Source organism: Gymnoscopelus braueri (genome assembly GCF_963280865.1).
Source record: "Gymnoscopelus braueri genome assembly, contig: SCAFFOLD_43, whole genome shotgun sequence".
Lineage (NCBI taxonomy): Eukaryota > Metazoa > Chordata > Actinopteri > Myctophiformes > Myctophidae > Gymnoscopelus > Gymnoscopelus braueri.
The window spans coordinates 554,510-571,594 of record NW_027660609.1 but is presented as its reverse complement, the minus strand read 5'-3'; the positions used below and the strand labels follow the sequence as shown (position 1 = coordinate 571,594).

At 46.7% G+C, this 17,085-nt stretch overlaps 1 protein-coding gene across 1 annotated transcript; it reads right to left on the bottom strand.

The window, feature by feature from the left end:
- Positions 1-11,661: 11,661 nt before the first annotated feature.
- On the bottom strand, positions 11,662-12,636 carry LOC308081388 (RNA ligase 1-like; the record flags this gene model as incomplete). The annotated part of the gene is made up of 2 exons (XM_080457762.1): positions 11,662-12,194; positions 12,459-12,636. The coding sequence occupies 2 exons, from the start codon at positions 12,634-12,636 to the stop codon at positions 11,662-11,664; spliced, it is 711 nt and encodes a 236-aa protein (XP_080313888.1).
- Between the last annotated feature and the right edge of the window lie 4,449 nt (positions 12,637-17,085).

The window sequence follows — 17,085 nt, the reverse complement described above, 5'->3', positions numbered from 1 at the left end:
GGCGGACCTTACGCTGATGGGGGAGAAGAAGACATTCCCGGAGTTCTTGGATTTGCTCAAAGCCTTAAACAAATCCACCTCAAAGTCAAAATTTGAGATTGGCACCATGATCACTTCACCTGCTAGTTACAGTATGACTCGGCTATGTTTGTCTTTATCCCTCCAGTTGGGCTGCTTCTGCTGCTGCTGAGTTAGTACAGAGGAAACAGTCAGCAAAGGGGTAGCATAAATTTTAGCTCTCTGTCTCAAATCCAATGCTTTACCACACTATATGTGTTTAAACTGCTTTCCCTTCTGAGATATGAAAACCTTTATGTAGGCATCTTCAACTGCTTTTTATGGAGGGTGGAGCTTATTAAAAGTAAATGCACCACCCATAAAATAAGTGGTTGTCAGTTGCAGTTGTCATCAACATGAAGGCGAGTCACGTCAGAGCTCTGTGGTGTGTCTGCTTGTTGGCAGTGGCTGGACTCTGCCTGTCATCAGCCCAACGAGATGTGAACTACATACCATTGGAAGGGCAACCTGTGTGTGCGCGACTGTGCCTCTGGCTGTGTGCTGAAAAAAGTGAATTTTTCGCGCACCCTCTATAAAAGTGTCCAGCAGAGGGCGGCGGCGAGTTTGAGAGAAAGTTCTGGAAGGTGGTGTAGGAGGGTTGTGCCGCAGGGTGTTGTCCAGCAGAGGGCGCTATTGTATCATTTTTGAATTAAAGTTTGTTCAAAAAGTGTCCAGCAGAGGGCATTGGTCAGGGGTGGAATTCCCTGCCCCCAGAGCACACCTGCACCCCCCCCCCCCCAAGACAGGCCCAAAAGGGAACTTAGGCCCAAAAGGGAACCTACCCAGTCTCCCCTGGTTGCTGGTTGTCCCACGGACCGCCACAAGTGGGCGCATGTTTTTCTTGGCCGGGTGCCAAAAACAGGGGGGGAGCAGGACCACAGGTTCCAGTGCCCAGGGTTCCATGGTGTAAAAATGTAGTCTAAAGGCTGTCAAGCACACATTGACTGGCTGTGTGCTGAAAAAAGTGAATTTTTCGCGCACCCTCTATAAAAGTGTCCAGCAGAGGGCGGCGGCGAGTTTGAGAGAAAGTTCTGGAAGGTGGTGTAGGAGGGTTGTGCCGCAGGGTGTTGTCCAGCAGAGGGCGCTATTGTATCATTTTTGAATTAAAGTTTGTTCAAAAAGTGTCCAGCAGAGGGCATTGGTCAGGGGTGGAATTCCCTGCCCCCAGAGCACACCTGCACCCCCCCCCCCCCAAGACAGGCCCAAAAGGGAACCTAGGCCCAAAAGGGAACCTACCCAGTCTCCCCTGGTTGCTGGTTGTCCCGCGGACCGCCACAAGTGGGCGCATGTTTTTCTTGGCCGGGTGCCAAAAACAGGGGGGGAGCAGGACCACAGGTTCCAGTGCCCAGGGTTCCATGGTGTAAAACTGTAGTCTAAAGGCTGTCAAGCACAAATTGACACTTGCACATCTGGTATGTAAAGGAGAGGAAGATGGGAAAAACACTTAACAAGCATAGGGAAATATATCACTTCTGCATCAACTGCATGTAAAATACATACACACAAATACAACAACAACAACAATAAAAATATTAAACATTTAAAATACTACTACTGAAAACTCAAACAACCAGCAGGGGGGGGTGTTTTAGAATCAGGGTCCCACTGTCAAATACACAACTTAACCTGCAGGGGGTTGCAAGGCTGTGTGTGCGCGACTGTGCCTCTGGCTGTGTGCTGAAAAAAGTGAATTTTTCGCGCACCCTCTATAAAAGTGTCCAGCAGAGGGCGGCGGCGAGTTTGAGAGAAAGTTCTGGAAGGTGGTGTAGGAGGGTTGTGCCGCAGGGTGTTGTCCAGCAGAGGGCGCTATTGTATCATTTTTGAATTAAAGTTTGTTCAAAAAGTGTCCAGCAGAGGGCATTGGTCAGGGGTGGAATTCCCTGCCCCCAGAGCACACCTGCACCCCCCCCCCCCCAAGACAGGCCCAAAAGGGAACTTAGGCCCAAAAGGGAACCTACCCAGTCTCCCCTGGTTGCTGGTTGTCCCACGGACCGCCACAAGTGGGCGCATGTTTTTCTTGGCCGGGTGCCAAAAACAGGGGGGGAGCAGGACCACAGGTTCCAGTGCCCAGGGTTCCATGGTGTAAAAATGTAGTCTAAAGGCTGTCAAGCACACATTGACTGGCTGTGTGCTGAAAAAAGTGAATTTTTCGCGCACCCTCTATAAAAGTGTCCAGCAGAGGGCGGCGGCGAGTTTGAGAGAAAGTTCTGGAAGGTGGTGTAGGAGGGTTGTGCCGCAGGGTGTTGTCCAGCAGAGGGCGCTATTGTATCATTTTTGAATTAAAGTTTGTTCAAAAAGTGTCCAGCAGAGGGCATTGGTCAGGGGTGGAATTCCCTGCCCCCAGAGCACACCTGCACCCCCCCCCCCCCCAAGACAGGCCCAAAAGGGAACCTAGGCCCAAAAGGGAACCTACCCAGTCTCCCCTGGTTGCTGGTTGTCCCGCGGACCGCCACAAGTGGGCGCATGTTTTTCTTGGCCGGGTGCCAAAAACAGGGGGGGAGCAGGACCACAGGTTCCAGTGCCCAGGGTTCCATGGTGTAAAACTGTAGTCTAAAGGCTGTCAAGCACACATTGACACTTGCACATCTGGTATGTAAAGGAGAGGAAGATGGGAAAAACACTTAACAAGCATAGGGAAATATATCACTTCTGCATCAACTGCATGTAAAATACATACACACAAATACAACAACAACAACAATAAAAATATTAAACATTTAAAATACTACTACTGAAAACTCAAACAACCAGCAGGGGGGGGTGTTTTAGAATCAGGGTCCCACTGTCAAATACACAACTTAACCTGCAGGGGGTTGCAGGGCTGTGTGTGTGCAAAGGGAATTTTCTGCTGTAGGAAAACAAAAAAATAAGAATAAAATAAAATAAATAACACCAGATAGACACAATCTTTGTTATTTGCAGATTTTATTATTTAGTTCCAAATTCATTTTAATTAGTTCAATATGTTTTGGATTACACATGTGACATTGCAGATACAAAAGTCAGAGTCGGATAAGGTTCATCATGGATTTCATGGAATCATGGATTGGATGTCAGGTTCATTTCTTGATGACTTTAAGACTGGCTCTTCCGTGTTGCTCTGTTTGCTCATAAACCGTATATAGTCGGTCTCCTCTTTTCAGTCCCTTAACTCTTGACTTGACTTTTTTTCCACGCACACTGGCAGCAGGGACTCTTGCCCTGACACTTTTTTCACACACACTGGCAGCAGGGACACTTGTAGTTCTGTACCATGGCATTGTCTTCAGAGCAGGACACCTTTGTATTAGAGCTGTCTCTTGTAGCAGAGACAGGAATGCCTTACAAGTTGTTTCACCCTTGCTCATCATTTTGTCCACGATTGCAGTGGCTGGGTCTACGTATATACAGGCACAAAATCTCATCAGTCTAATGTGCTCACTTTCGTTGATTATGTTTCGTCCATAAAGAAGGTTGAGGACAACACCTGTGACCTCAATATCTGAGCTCAGGATAGCTTGAAGTGTCACCTTGTTTTTTCTTATCATCTCACTTGCTTCCTCTCCAGTTGTCTCCAGTTGTCCGGCGGCTTGAGGACTGTACCATGGCACTGTCTTCAGGTCAGGTATCCTCGCTGTAACTCGATTCTCTTGTAACATAGACAAGAACACTTCACAAGTTGTTTCACCCTTGCACATCATTATGTCCAAGAGCTCCATAGTTGTTTCGGAAGGGTAAGAGATTGTCGACAGCTTGTAGTACTCATTGTGGGTAACCAATTCGGATGAATAAGCACACTGGAAGATATAGTTCACATCTTCGAGCAGGATGCTTATCAGTTTGACCTTGTTTCTTCTTATAATATCTTTGAATGTCATGCCTTGCATGTAAATAAGTCTCTTTCCGGCTGTTTCAGTGCAAGCCATTGCTGCAAGACTGTACGATGGGATTTTCTTCTTCAGATCAGGAAAGGTGTCTGTTAGTTTTTTGTCTCCTAGCAGAGACAGGAACGCATGGCAAACTTTTTCACCCTTGCCAAGTAGCTTGTCCAGGAGTTGCATTGCTGCTTCGTAAGGGTCAGAGATATCCATCAGTTGGGAGTACTCCCTGAACACCAATGGTCTTTCCTCTAATTCAAAAACACACTGGATGGCATATTTGATATCTGACATCAGGACAGTTTGAAGTGTCATCTTGTTTTTTTGAATCATCGCTACAACTTTCAAGCCTGTGTCGGTGCTAGCCATGTCTCCAGGACTGTACCAAGGCATTTTTTTCAAATCAGGAAACGTTTCTGTCAGCTCTGTCTCTTGCAGCACTTGCAGGAACCTACTGCAAGTGTCTTCCCCGTAGACCATGATCTTTTCCAGGAGTGCAATAACTGCCAGGGCTGGGTCATTGTTACACATTGTTTTGACAGTTATGTAGTCCGTGTCATCAACTAAACCATGTTCAGAAACAAACTGGAGGACATATAGGATATCACTCATCAGTATTTGTTGAAGTTTGTCTTTGTAGCTGGAGATCGATCTCCTACTGGGATATCCTTCATAGCTGCTCACAAACACTGCCTGATCAAGTGGGTTGATCAGTTTGATCAGGCAGTGATCCAGCTCATCAAAGGAAGAGGAGCATAAGGATCCTGAGGCAGACAGCACTGCCTGGTCCTCCTCCATCAGTACCACGGCATGATCGTTATGCTCCTCTTCCTGTGTTGAGCTACAAGCAGACTTCATCGTGTCCACCAGCTCCAGGACGTTATGCACCTCTTCCTGTGGTGAACTAGAATCAGACAGCACTGCCTGGTCCTCCTCCACCAGCTCAAAGACAGGATCCTTATGCTCCTCTTCCTTTGATGAACTAGAGGCAGACAGCACTGCCTGGTCCTCCTCCATCAGTACCACGGCATGATCGTTATGCTCCTCTTCCTGTGTTGAGATACAAGTAGAGCGCATCGCGTCCACCAGCTCGTTATGCACCTCTTCCTGTGAAGAAGCAGACAGCACTGCATTGACCCCCTCCAACAGCTCCAAGACAGGATCCTTCTCTTCCTGTGTTGAGCTTAGATCAATTTTTGGCTCTTTTTTGGGGGGTTTCTCATCCCCAGTCAGCACCACCAAAATATCTTCAAAATCTGCACTTTCTTCTTCGCAGCTGTTGCTCTGTAGACAGCTGCAGCTGCCACTTCCACTGCATCTGCCATGAGAGTCCCTGCTGGATCTACAAACAGACTGCATCTTGTCCTCCTTCACCAGCTCCACAAGCTTCAGGATCTTATGCTCCTCTTCCTGTGGTGAGCTAGAAGCAGACTGCATCCTCCCAAACCAGTACCAAAGCAATGGAAAGCACATAGGGCTTGTTTTGCCAACTAATGTTTATAGTGGATGGGCTGTTCCAGCACAGCAGTTGCCTGTTTAAGCTCCTCCCCCACCACAGACCCTCCTGTGCCAAAAGTAACTGCAACCTTTGATAATTGCAGATGTATTTCAAACCAAGACATGTCTCTCCGACGATGAAACGTGTTTTCTGGTCGAACGAAGCTCACTTGACAGTTGGGAGTATTCGGAGGAACCAGTCTGTTGGAAAGGAACGTGTTTTGCAGTCAAATGGAGCTCTTGTAACAGTTTATGTTTTTTACACTATGTTGATGCATGTCCATATATGTTATAAGAAAATAGCCTAGGTATAAAATAGGGATCCGCAAGCTGTTTGTGTGCTCCTGTCAGGTGGCTGTTTTAGTGGTGTGTGTGTGGGTGCATGAGAGCTCCGTTTGACTTCAAAACATGTTTGGTTCGAAAACTCCTGTGAGAACTCTTTCTACTGAGTTTGCCTGAAAGTTTCACGTATAAGGGTAAATCATTTTTATAGATTCAAGGTGTGTTAGGACAAAAACATGTGTCCTAACCCTAACCCTAAAAGTGCACTGACTAATTACATTTCAACAAAGATAAAAAGGACAGCCAGACAATATGGTTGGTGGATTTTATTCAAAACACATATTAAGTACAAAAATATAGAGTGATCAGATTAATGAAGAAAGACATATTTGAACACAAAATGCGTTTTTTTCACCACTGATGCGGAGGTAGTCCCAGTTACAGATTGATATACTTCCATAGTGCAATGCCAGTCTGCAGAATATTTTCAGTATCAACCTCAGAGCATATTTTGTGAAATGTTTCAGGATCAAACCCAAATGGGAGTTCCTGATTGTCACTGAGCTTACTTGCTGCTCCATTCAGAACTTTCATTCCCTCAGATGCTTTTCAGGATCATCAATTACCTCAGAGTATATTTTGTGAAATGTTTCAGCGTCAAACCCAAATGGGAGTTCCTGATTGTCACTGAGCTTACTTGCTGCTACATTGGGAACACACAGACTGCAATTATTCTCCATGTCCTCATCAGCCTGCAGATGCTTTTCAGGATCATCCATTACCTCAGAGCATATTTTGTGAAATGTTTCAGTGTCAAACCCAAATGGGAGTTCCTGATTGTCACTGAGCTTACTTGCTGCTACATTGTGAACACATCGACACCTGCAATTCTTTTCCATGTCCTGTTTCAACTGAAGCAGTAAGTGTTGGGAGTTTTCCAAAACTTTGATTCCCTCTTCAGTAAAAGAAAGACACATTTCAGTTTCCCTATTCAGGATGCCAAGATTGAGCAATATCCGTGTTATACAACCTTTATATATCTGGCAGCTTCGGGACAAGTGTACTCTGCCACAAATGATCAGCGATGTCATCATTTGCAGAGTGGCTCTAGAGAACTTTGGCAAGTCTTCATGGCACAGCTGGTAAGTGCCTGTGTATTTGTAGCAGTAATAGTATCTGCCTTTCGCATCCTTCACTCTTTTTCTCTCCACCATGCCCAGTGTCAACATTACATGGACAGCTTCGATCACGCGTTTCGGGTCCTTTAGTAGATGTCTAGAGAGTTGGATAGTTGTAAACTCCTTCCAGTTCTTTATAAGCTTTATCATCTCTTCCATTTTCTACCTTTTTAGAGTGCAAAGCTGCACTGACTCAACAAAAAGGGAAACATCTGCATTTGTATCCAACTTAGTCTCCTGTCTGCATAGCCCCTCCCCATTTACTCAACAAAAAAGGAAACATCTGCATTTGTATCCAACTTAGACTCCTGTCTGCATAGCCCCTCCACATTTACTAACAATTACTAACAATGGCTACTGGGAAAACATTGGGAAAACTGGGTTTGTATAGGGAAAAGGGTGTACAATGTGGGAATTTCACACAGAGTGGAAAGACCTTGGGATCATGACCTGCTTGGTCCTGAGCACTCTAGCACTGCTCTTGATTATATTTGCTCTCATCGTGTTCACTCGCAAGGCCATGGAGAAAAAACTAGACAGGCATTCCTTGTCGCCCATCTACCGAAAACTACCAGCGCGATCCACTGCTGTGTATGGGTGCACAACAACCACAGGTCCTTGGGAAGTGGAGAGCAAAGAACAGAGCCTATGGGAGGAGAGATCACCCTCCGTGTTGTGACAGTAGTGATAAATTAAAGGTTGGAAATCTCAACCCACATGTTTAGCAGGGCATGGTCAGAGTTGTGTGTTAGACTCTGTGCAAGTTCAAATCTCAACCCTATTGATGTACACAAATGTTAAGTAAAAAATGTGAAGTAGTGAGGACATACCAAGCAGTACAATGCATTTCACCATCAATGAGGTTCTAATCGACCATAACATTACAGAGTGTGAGGCCAACACTCCCATGTTTGTGCAAATCCCGCTGAAGCATTTGGTGGGAGCTAATGGCATAAGCCCATTGTTCATGGTCGAGAGATTGGAACTGAAAGCCTATGCTGAAGATGATCACCGGGAGGTGCCTGTCAAGTTCACACTCATGGACTCCAAGGCCCGGAGGGTGCTCACCTGTGAGCCCTCCATGTGCCCTGCTGAGTGGGTGAAGAGCACAGATAGGCGCAAGCTCCCGACGCCTGCAGCAGCTACCAATGAGTACCCATTCAAACGCCTCTACTCCTTGGACGAGGAGGACAACAGGGTGAGCGTGATTAACGCACTTCGCTTCCTAATGTCAAGAGTGATTTACATTCAGGTTCCAGGCAGTTGCACCTTGCCCACCATAACAGAGGGGCTGCAGCATCACACCCTAAAGTTTGTGTGTGAGAGCTGCCAAGAGCCTGCATTTTACATTCTAAATAATCAGGGGCTAATGTTGCAACAGTGCCCACAACAAGAGCTTGATGATCCAGACTGCTTCCCCTTGTCACCTTTTTGCACTCCCAGAGAGGACCATTGCATTGGCAAAGATGACATTGCCCTGCAATCCCTGGTGAACATGTATTTCTCCCTAGTAAAACCAGACCAGTTTTGCTACCCTTACGAACAGATCAGTGGTGAGTTTGGACACATCATCGTACCGCGGAGAAATTTTGAGCATGTAGCCAAGCTCTACCGGTGTGTTTCTGGCTACGCAGAAAACTTTTGTGTTCTCACCGAGGGTAATGCAACGGTAAAGCTCATGTTCGAGAGCCCACAAAAGATTGGGCTGTTAAGGGGGAAGATGTCTCTGAACCTGATCTATGGAAAATCACTGGCATCGATCCATGACACCATCCTAATTGAGGAGAATAGGCATATCCAGGACGAGGGCAACAATGATGATAGTTTCCCACTGCCCCAACAGGCTCATGAGGATGTGATACTGAGGCGTATATTGATGGATATCTGTCTAGTCTCTGATATGAGACTAGAGGAATATGCTGCCTACCTCTATGATGACCCACAGACACATCTCAGAATTTGATGTTTTTTGTGTTTAATGAAAAAACAAATGAATAAAACTCACAATACTCAAAATCTATGTTTGATGCATTTTTTATTATTGTACATTATAGGTGTTTAAATAAAAAACAATTTGTTAACTAAACAGAAAGATATGTGATATTATTTTTTTATTACAAGTTGCAATAGACATGGGTTAACTTTTCCCCAAACCCCTCTTCCATTGGATAGCATGCTCTGCTGCAGCTGGACACAGTCACTTACCAGTGGTTCTCAAAGTGTGATCCAAAGATGGTAAATGTGTTAGGAAAGTGCAGAGAACCTAAGCCTTCCTCTTTTAAATGTGAGTAACTTAAGTGACTGAGCTAAAGGGGTGCGAATTCAACTATGAATAATAGACATGTCCTTGCTTAGATAGTTCTCTCACTGGCCACTTGTTCTTCTAAGGTATTATTCTGACAAACGTGTGGTGTATTTGGGTCAGGTCAAACTGAGTTCAGGTCAAACTGGTATTCTGACTGGATGTCCTGGCTTACACAGTTGAGCACTATAAAAGAAGCATGCCTGGACATGTGGTTGCATTCAAACAAACCAAAGTGTTGTGTGTTTTCTCTCTCTCAGGTCAAACTGAGTTTATTTGAGAGTCAAATTGTCAAATGTACTCAGTTTGACCTGCTCTTCTTAATATTAGGGATAACCCAGTTTGAACTGGTTGATTGATAATCCCGCAACCTCCCTCTTCATTGGATTACTTTCCTTGAGTACATAGATCTGCCCATTGGATACACCTCTGTTATTACACCATAGTGCATGCTGGATGGTTAGGTTCTGATACTAACACATTTTTTTTATCCAGTCAAGTACTTTGGCAATACACTCTAGCGCTGAGAAGAGAAGATTATAGATCACTGAAAACTTTTGTAGCTCAGTCACCATCTCTCCACAAAAACAAACAAACAAGTAAACGAAAAATGTCCCAACAACTGTGTTTTCTCTGTGGTTCCACTAGCGTGCTGCCTTGTTACACCGAAACCTGTTTGAAGACACTCGATGTTCTGCACAATTTTGAATCCTTTCTTGTGAAGCAAGATTCAGATGATTCTGTGATATCCTCCACCTTTGATGTTTTCATAGAACTGATCAGAAACGCACACCATAACACACATCAGAGCCCTGAGTTTTTGTTTTGCGATGCGGATTTCTGCTACAAGCACCTTAAGTCTCACACCCTGGCGTGGCTGCACATGTATGTGGCCGACTACAAGGACGTTAGCTCCTTGGAGTTCAAGGAGCTTATGGCTGCTCTTGAAGGGCTCCCAGAACCAAAGGAGCAAACTGAGGTTCCCCTACGCTCCCCGTATGCACCGCAGAAGCAGTTGTACATCGTCATATGGGATGATGTTCTATGTGAGCTCAACAAACTCGAGCTGAGCAAAGTGTACCTGATGCTCACGCTGATCAACAGCCAGACCTGTCTGAGCCACAAGTTTCAGTTGCGCCATCCACTAGAGATAACGGCAAGGGACATCAGCCTGTGTGCCCGACAGTGCTTCCAGTCCCATTTTGCCTGGGTTGCAAGGGCAGTCCTTGAGAGGCTGGGGCTGTATGATACGGGCATCCGCAAAGCAAACTACCTTAAGCTTCGGCAGTTGAACATGTTCTGCGACAGTAACGAGGCATTGGTTCAGGTCTATGTGCCGGATGAGCTGAATTTGACAACCGTGGCTAGAGTAGACAAGAAGGAAGCGCTCAAGCAAGAAGAAAGCTACATTAAGCGCACGCAGCAAAAGCACATAAGAGTGGCAACGTTTGAGCAGCTGCCCTTTTGCCAGATTCCGCTTTCGTTTAATTTACACCATATGGGTAAGCGCGACATAATCAACATCCTATCTCTCTCCATCAGCCCAGTGCTCTTGCCGGATGTATACCACTACTTTGCAGTACTCAACTTCGATGACCCGCTCAATCCAGGTGGCTACCTACGGCTTGACCTTGCTCGCGGGCTTGATGCTCAGCAGCCGAGAGTGGAGCATCTCGTTCTTCTTGCTAAGAACAACGGTCTGAGCACTGCAGCCGTGTGCCAGGGTCTGGAACTGATCCTGCGTAATGTGTTTCGGATGTCGAGCGTAGCTAACACAATGATAGAGCTTATTGCAAAGTTACCTGTTGAACCAAGTGTCTCGTACTGCCTCTCCAAAGATCAAGAGGATCTTAGCAGGATGACAGTGGCTGTGAGTAAGCTTCAGAGGTGCCCTTTAGCACTAGATAAAGTAATCGATCATTGCAATCACCAGAACACCATGCTTGTAGAAGGCGCATTCGTCACCGTAGGTAGAAGCGGAGCTGTCACATATAACGCTATGAACATTGTCAAAGCCTGCAACTCTAACTATGTACACTTTCCCTGGGGGTGGCTTCAAACTTTGCTATGGGGGGACGCTGATGACCCTGTTGGACATGATCTTGACGAGGAGGACTATGGCCGCTACGTAATGTATGCGAAGCAGCTTACCGAGGGAAGTAGAAACACAGGAACTGTAAGGAGTGGTGAAGAGGATATGGCAAGGATATGAATTATTTTGCTTTTTATTGTGGATGTAAAAAAAAAATATATGTATGTTATCACAAAATATTATGCATCAACCTTCAGTTCCCCTGTTCTTTTTCATTTAAATCAATATATCTCATTCACTTTATACTCTGCTCAGCACACCCCTAAGGATGCCAATAAAAGCAACTGCCTCCTTTTTAATCGAAAACATGTAACGTAACTCAGATCAAATAAAGAATACAAAAATATCAAAGATTGTGTCAAAACTTTATGATCTTTATTTATTGTTTCATTGCAATCATTTCATGATATCCTGCAGCCGCAAGAAGCGGCTTCCATTCAACTTGGACAAGGCAGTAAACATTTCCATGCTGCTACCCTTCATCTTCTTCATCTTCTTTCCATCTGTACAGCTGCTGCACTGATGCTGCTGGTGCTCTGGTAATCCTTCACGGTCAACATTAATGAACACAGGCCTGGTGCAAAGGTACTTGTCCTGAACATTTCTCCAGTCCATCTGCAAGTGCACTTTAGTGAGCTTGAACATAGCTCCATCAGCACAGTGCCACACAATGCCTTCAATCTGCCCTTCTGGCCTATCCTTGAACCAGAAAAGCAACTGCTCGCGGTTCAGAGAAGGAGGTTTTTTCACAAGCAGAGTTCCATGAGCCACCAGCATTCGGATGTTCAGTTTATAAGGGTTGCCGTTGATCTTTGGGCCAATTAGCTCAAGGGTCTGTCCCATTAGTTCTGCCAGTGGAACCAGAGCCAATTCCAACAGGACTTCCTCTTCAGAGCTCTGCCTGAGAACCAGGGCTGCACCATGGTTGACTACAGAAGAATGCAATGGGTACAACTTGTCACATTCATGTACAGGAACCCAACCTAGGACATTTCCAAATTTGTTAACTTCAGATTTATTTTCCCCAACGTGAGCAGGGATCCAATATTCTGGGATGTTCTTAAAGTCCTTCTTAATGTTGTATGTGAAGCCTTCGCGAATACCACGGCGGTGTGCACTGCGATTTTCTTTGAACCGTTCCCATTCAGGTTCTTTGAGCTTTAGTTCTCGCTTTGCCCAGAGGTATGGTTTACCCTCGAACTCTGTAACATAACAGCAGGTGCCATCCACCTTTTCTGTGACAAGTGCACTGTGAATGTCAGATTTCAGCACTAGGTCATTCAGTTTTTCTGTTGTGACAACCTTATATTGCTGGTCCTTGTGCTTGCTAGATGGTCCGTCTTCTATGGTTCTCTCAAATAAACACTCCATTTTCTGTTGTACAGAACCTAAACGAGGCATTTTATCTGTCTTGTTTAATTTTAGTTTTATTTTTTGAGTCCTACAAAATGTTACATGTGATGTCTGTCCTTCAGAGTCTGTCCTTCAGATGCTGTGTTACAAGTTTTATACTATCCCATACCACGCCCCTAATGACATCTCTGAAACACATGTGCCGAACCGCCTCCTTCTTTTGGAATCATCATACACTGCTTTCTCCAGCCTGGAAACCGGAATGCGAAGAGCTTTCAGCTCCTTGAAGAATTTTTTGCATCCTATGCAGTGATACATGGGTTTCTGTTTGTTCAACCATCCTTTTTTAGCAAATGTTACAAGCCACTGGTGAACTACCTGCCGGTCACTGTTGTAATATGGCATGATGACAAGGACCTTGTCAGGCAGTGGAGCAGTGTACATGGGAAAGGCTTCTGGCTCATAAACCTGCTTTGCCATGACTGCCTGGTACAGGCTTCCTGTCAGGTCAAGTATCTCACCTTCATCAAACTCACCCCCCTGCACTGATATCCATGTCCCTTGAGCACAAATACCGGCGTTGTCAAGCAGCACCCGAGGCACGCTCACTGAAATGCATCCCTTGTCAGTTTGCCTATCTTCAGTGAGCTTAAGGGTGCCCTCACGAAGGGTTTTGGACAGCAATGCGCCAAAGGCAGCAATCTCCGACCGGTACACAGTGTCCGGGTTTAGGCCCATGTCCTGGATGATCACTACACCAGCCAGCTTCAGCTTATCGACTGGGAACCGCAAGTGAGCGGTCCTGCGTGCTGTAATGCTCTGAAGCTCCTGGCGCCCGCAGCTAGGGATCATGTGTAGTGGACAGTTATTCATCAAGGTCAGGAACACTTTACTTGCCCTTTGTACTCGTTCGGAAATTGCATTGAACCTTTGGGCTAAGTGCTTGCGGCAGGACTCCATGGTCTCTTTGTCATGTGTTTGGCTGTACATGTAGCGGGACAGGCAGTAATCCACCACACAGTACGCGGTCATATTGGATTGACTGCTTATAAGGGAGATTTTGGCATCTCGGCTCACCAGCACCCTTGAGCTAAGCATGTTGTTGCTGCCGGGAGGAAAAGTAACCTTTTCCAGCTTGCCATCCGCTGCTTGTTGGGCTACTGTGCTCGCTTGGAACAGATCCCCATCTTGTTCATCTGAGTTATAGCAACTAGCTGAGGTCCTGTGTCTCTTGCTGCTTGGGCCCTCGTTATCGGTCTCTGCAGAATGAGATGAACACCTGGGCCTCTTGCTGCCCCTAGGCTCCTCTGCCTCTGCTCCACCTTTTAAGCTGCCAGTCTTGATTTTGAGATCCAGAGGGTACCTGTAGAAAACTGCCTCGCAAGGCTTTACCTTTTCATCGCCGGGCCTCATGGATGGCCTTAATGAAACACTTGTGATTTTCTGCAGATTCTGTGTGTGCTTCACTGTTTCCAAGTATGTGGTCCTGATGCTTGTGCTCTTGACCCTTAGCCTGTTGAGCACTTCCGGTTTCAGGTTGATGTTTTTCTCACATTTCAGCAGCCTGTGCCATGGAAAGAACCCAGAAGCTAACTTAGATGCCTCTAGCTCTGCCGCATGGCACGCAATCAGGTCCCTTCGTATGGCTTCTGCTGAAGAAAAGAGGTGGTTTAGGCAGTATAGCTTGTCCTTGTACAGCGTCATAACCTCAAAACACTCAGCATAGGTACCATTGCTGAGCGTTACAGACACGGCCGTGAACCCGTCATCTAGCTCCACTGCCTTTACCAGCTCGACCCTATGGCGGTCCAGTGCAGTTTCGCATTCCACCAATCCCAGCCATAGGCCCGTGGCACGGTCAATCTGCACCTTACGGCGATTGAACAACACACAGTCTCCCATGCTCAACTGGTGCCAGGGCAGGGTGGAGAAGCATCGGCTGATGTCGGGCTCCAGCTTCAGGCAGTCACCTCGCATCACGCAGGCGATGAATACGTTGGCCATCGCTTCGTCACATGCAGTGCGGACACTCTTGCAAACTGAGACGCCTCGCTTTTTCACTGCCACCTTCGCGAGCTCGCCCGTCTCGTGGTTTAGCGTGTGGCTCAAGCTGATGTACATCCCCTTGGCCTGATAGCATATGACCGAGCTGCTGTTTTCGTACTTGAGATTGATCCTATGGTTCTTCACGAAGGGGCCAGTTATATCGAGTTCAGGTCCGTCAGACATCTTGACCAGGTATGTTGGGTACCCAAGCGTTTCTCCACACTTTGGGTCCCTGAAGGCTCGGTGTGTAGAGTTTCCAGGCCCTATGTAATAAAGTCTACCAAGCACATCCTCAATGATCCTCTTGTGCACAAATTCACAGAATTTAGGTACCATTGTCTCCGTTCTGGCAAACTTTTGAGTGATTGCATCACGTGCCTGTGCTGCAAATGCTGCCAGCCCCTCTCCCTCTGCACCCGGCTGAACATTGTCTACTCTGTCTTGTAACTCATGCTCAGGCTGGTCTTTGGGTCCGTAGCCCACCACCATCATGATGCTGTCCGTGTGACTATACACCATGGTACACTTTGAATCAAAACATTCTGACGTGCACTCCTTGACCACCTTCATCTGCTGCCTGCCTGCAGCTGAGATGAGAGGTCCGCATATACCAGCAATGCCATAGAAGGAGTTCATCAAGATCTTACACTCAAGCACCAGAAGCTCAAAGTAAGCTCGCTTCTCTTCGCTTAGCCCCGACGCACTAAGCAACTGCTTGTACTCGGCACGGCGCTTGTAGTATCGCTCCATGGACGAGTTCATGATACCATCATCGCGAACAAAGCTTCCTTCCACGTCGTCATACTTCATGATCAGAGATGCACACTTGAATCCCTCGGCCTCCCAGTGGTAGCACAACCACCCGGTGAGGTCGTGGTCAAACTCTTTCGGTGGCCAAGGTACTGTGGACTCAAAAGATACGTTGAGCACACTCATGATCGACGGGTACATGCTAGCAAAGTCGAAAGACAGCTCCAGTCCCATGCCGGGTCCTGAGTAGTGAAGCCCTGTCATGGGATCGCACACAGAGCCGCCCTGGCATGATTCCTTGCTGAACTCAATGGTCCAGGGCTTTCGTTTCTTCAGTTTACGCCCAAGTGGACCAGCGACACACCTGAGGTTATCCAACTTGTACTTCAGCTGAGGGATCTGCACGGCGTGTATGCTTTGCACAAAGCCTTCAAACGTGTTGTAGCGGCCATGTACGATCACGTCGATGTTGAGCGTGGCGCGGCAGCGATGGAACAGGGAGGAGACTGGGTCCAGCACCTTGGCCAGCCTCGCGCACAACTGCGAGTCTTGCAGGTTGTAGACAAGCACCTTGAAGAGATCCTTTCCACCTTTGCGGATCATTTCGTCCTTGCAAGAGTCACTCACCTCCGATACTTTGTACAGCTTTCTAGGGTCCTTGAGCGTTAAGCCCCTTTTCAGTCTCTTGTCGCCAACGACGTAGCGGACAACGTCGTTAAGTTTCATGCTGGGACAGCAATACTTAGTGGACTGTGTCCCTGCCATTCTGAACAGGTCGATCACATTGGCACCACAGCTGTTGCTCTTGAAATGGCCAAGCTTCTTTTTTCCATTCCTGAACTCTTGAGCTGCATGGGACACACAGGGTTTATGCGCTGTGACCATTGATTCGTACATCTCAATCATACGCACCATCTCGAACTGAAACACAGGCTTCATCCTGCTCCCAAAGTTGTCAGAAACGAACAATCCGTACCAGAGCGTATGCAGCTTACCACGACTTTCGGCACTTAGGTGGTAATGGTGACTGCAACAGCTGCTCAAGTAAAACTGAACTCGCTGCTCAAGCACCCTAAGGTGAAAGTCGGCGTTGTACATGTATAGCAGCTCGATGTTCTGTTCTTTCAGTGCCAAGAGCACCTGACAAATCAGATAATACTCGTTTTTGCACTCCACGATCCTGATCCGTTTTGGATCTTTGATGGCCGCAGTAAGTGCAACCTCAGCGCTCACCTCAAGCTCGGGGCCGTTCTTCACCTTGCTTTTGTTGTAGAACACCATCAGGCTCTTCCTGTGTTCACCCGGCTTCTTGACTCGGTCCCCACGCAGGGACACGATGGAAAGGCAGGTAATCTCGTGCTGTTTTCCGGACACATCTTCGGGAAGACTTGGGATATCCACGTGTGATGAGCCTTGTGGGTTTAATTTTCCTTCCAACTCTCGCTTCAACTGGAGAGCACTGGCATTGAGCTTTTTCACCTTATTCTCTGTGCAGTAGGGGGATTTTGACGCAAATATAATGCACCGGGTTGTTGGATCTCTATATCTGTCCTTGTAAACCGTATCAATGTGGAGGCAAGCGACATTGTAGAATATGTCACGATGTTTTGTCTCAAACACTAGAGCCTCAGCCTCAGAGAGCTCGTGATCATAGATTAGGTTCTGTGGAGA